Raw genomic sequence first — 2829 nt, forward strand, 5'->3', positions numbered from 1 at the left:
CCCCCCCACCTTTTCTTCTTCACTCGTAACTGGCGGCGCCGCTCTCTACCCCCTTTCTTCTGCCTGCTGCTTCCTAACCCGCGGCCCCATGGACCTCGATCCTCGTCAATACGAAAACATTGTACGTTTCCACTTCTTTCAACCACAATTTTATTTTTAAATTATCTTCTCTTGTTATTTATTATCGTTAACTTTTTGGTTTCTTAAGTATTGCTATTTCGTAACCTAAAACCACCCTAGGTCACTCTTTAAACCAACCATTAATCTATCCTCATTTTACTTTCTTTTGGTTTTAATTATTGCTTCTGGACTCGTCTGGAGTGGACTCTACATTACTCTCTGGATTCAATTGATTTTTTCATGGTAAAAATCACACACATGTTACCTAAAGAAAGTTCTTTGTTCCACTTAGATAATTGCATTCTGGTTTAAAGGATTCTCAGGGCTATTATTCGAATCCCTGCACAGTGCATACCCTTAAGTCCTTGTGTTTCCCAATATTTAATTTGGGGATTGAAAAATTTAGAATATAAGGATGAGTATGTTATTCTAATGATGGCATATACTTTATAAGATACTGGGATGGATCAACAATTATGATATCTTATTACATGAATTCTCTTCTCTAAACTTATGTGTATAAGTTTTGTACACTTTTTTTACCCTCTTGTTACATTATTTTACAGGCTATAAATGATGATGACATCCATAGTATTATTCTGTCATATCTTATACACAATTGCTACAAAGAATCAGTGGAGTCATTCATTGCTTGCACTGGGATGAAGCAGCCAGCAAATTATATGGAAAACATGGAGAAAAGAAAAAGTAGGTTTCTCGGATTATTTGCAATTGTATTACCCTACTGAAAGGATATTGAATTATCCAGAAGTTCTTGACACAGCTACTGTTCTTTAAAATGGCAGCCGTCATTTACCTTAAAACACATTTGGACTGTGACCCTGTATGATAAGATAGATAGGCTTTTCTTGATATTTTTAATCCTCCTCTCAAGCCCCGTCTGGAGTTAGAGGGTGCTAAGGAATGTTCATAACATGTATGAAGTTAATTCCATGTTATTGGAGCCTGTTATAGTCAGTAGATGATGACTCATCCTTGATGGTTACTGTTCCTTGATTTCAGGAATCTTTCACTTTGCACTAGAAGGAAATGCACTTAAGGCTATTGAGCTTACTGACCAGATGGCACAGGAAATTTTACAAAATAATAAGGATTTACACTTTGATCTTCTAAGCCTTCATTTTGTGGAGCTCATATGCTCTAGAAAATGGTGAGCAAAGGTTAATTTTGACTCCAAGACAACGTTTTTATAAACTTCCTCTTCTCATAGAATCCTCTTTTCATTGACAGCTCAGAAGCCTTGGAGTTTGCACAGACCAAGTTGAGCCCTTTCGGAAAGGAGAAAAAATATATGGAAAAGCTTGAAGTATGTGTTTTGTATAAATTTCTTTTGATGTATTTGTGCATGGTTAACATTGAATGAACATTAACCACCTGATGTCGTAGGACCTCATGGCTCTTCTTGCTTACAAGGACCCAGAGAAGTCCCCAATGTTTCATCTTCTTAGCTTAGAGTATCGACAGCAGGTCCCCCCCCCCCTTTTTTTTCTCTTTCTCCGTTTCTTTTTTTTCTTATTCTATTTTATGTAAGTTATGCTTCTTTCTTTCTACCCATGTTAATATATATGACTTTTGCGGGTGTATGGTGGTGATTGTCAGAACACTTGAACCTTCCCAGCTACACAGCAATGGAAAGGCTAATACAACAAACTACGGTGGTCAGGCAATGCTTAAATCAAGAGGCTGGCAAGGTATTGGGCATAGCTTGTTTACTATAAGATTTGACATGAATTTACTTCTAAGAAACCATTCGATTGCTCACCTCTTTTTGGCTGAGAACATTGAACATTTTGAACAAGTTAAAAGATGTAACCACTTACTCGTGCAAATTTACTAGTAATCAATGATATTCTTTCAATTACTCTTTGCAGGATGGCCCCACGCCATTTTCTTTCAAGGATTTCCTCAAAAGTTGATGGAAAATAGTCAAATATCTAAAGGCAAATGAGAGATGAAGCACCTTTACCCTAAGCATTTCTTGCCACATTATTGGATTGGTGTATGGTTTGATCATAGGGTTTAGGCTATCTTGATCTTTGTGATGGGCCCACACTTTTGTCGTGGACGAATGATACATGAGTGACCATAGCTAAAATTGCATTTGGGTTGGTAGCAAATTGAGGAAATTCTTGTTTGGAGCAATTGATCTAATATGTGGCCCAATATCACCTGTCATAATTTTCCTTAATTTAGATTATTTTCAATGCATGCTCTGATATTTGATGTAAAATGCATCTGCATTTTTCTGAGTTTGCGACAGGATAGGAAAGGTAGATTTAAGACAATGTTAGTGCTTGCCTTCAATGCCTGTGTGTTAGAACTTAGAAGTATCAGTGTTGTGGAATGTTTCTTATATATGTGCATGGAGGGAATGGATGCTATCATGTGAAAGTTTCATATGACTTTCTCATTTGTTAATTTTTCATATTAGTTAAATATATACAATGAATTTCTTTATTTGGATATAAATTTGCTTTATCTTTACTATAGGTGAAATTTGAAAATAACATTCTTTTTACCACATGATAATTAAACGAATTGAATTCAGGGTTTGAAGCATTTTATGTTATGATGCTATGTCTTATGAGATAAAGCATTGCCCTTTTTATAGTTGTTACAGGCTCCTAGTTCTTCACCAACCCAGGGTCGGTTGGAACATAGTTTTGGATTAGCCTATAAGTTTCTGCT

General features: G+C 36.1%; 1 protein-coding gene across 1 annotated transcript; it reads left to right on the forward strand.

Annotated features, from left to right (window-relative positions):
- Positions 1 to 6: 6 nt before the first annotated feature.
- LOC107460105 (uncharacterized) lies at positions 7 to 2610 on the forward strand. Its single transcript, XM_052253032.1, has 7 exons — positions 7 to 121; positions 687 to 828; positions 1144 to 1291; positions 1372 to 1447; positions 1528 to 1639; positions 1741 to 1832; positions 2013 to 2610. The coding sequence occupies exons 1-7, from the start codon at positions 89 to 91 to the stop codon at positions 2055 to 2057; spliced, it is 648 nt and encodes a 215-aa protein (XP_052108992.1). The 5' UTR covers positions 7 to 88; the 3' UTR covers positions 2058 to 2610.
- Positions 2611 to 2829: the final 219 nt, after the last annotated feature.

Source organism: Arachis duranensis, chromosome 8, assembly GCF_000817695.3.
Source record: "Arachis duranensis cultivar V14167 chromosome 8, aradu.V14167.gnm2.J7QH, whole genome shotgun sequence".
Lineage (NCBI taxonomy): Eukaryota > Viridiplantae > Streptophyta > Magnoliopsida > Fabales > Fabaceae > Arachis > Arachis duranensis.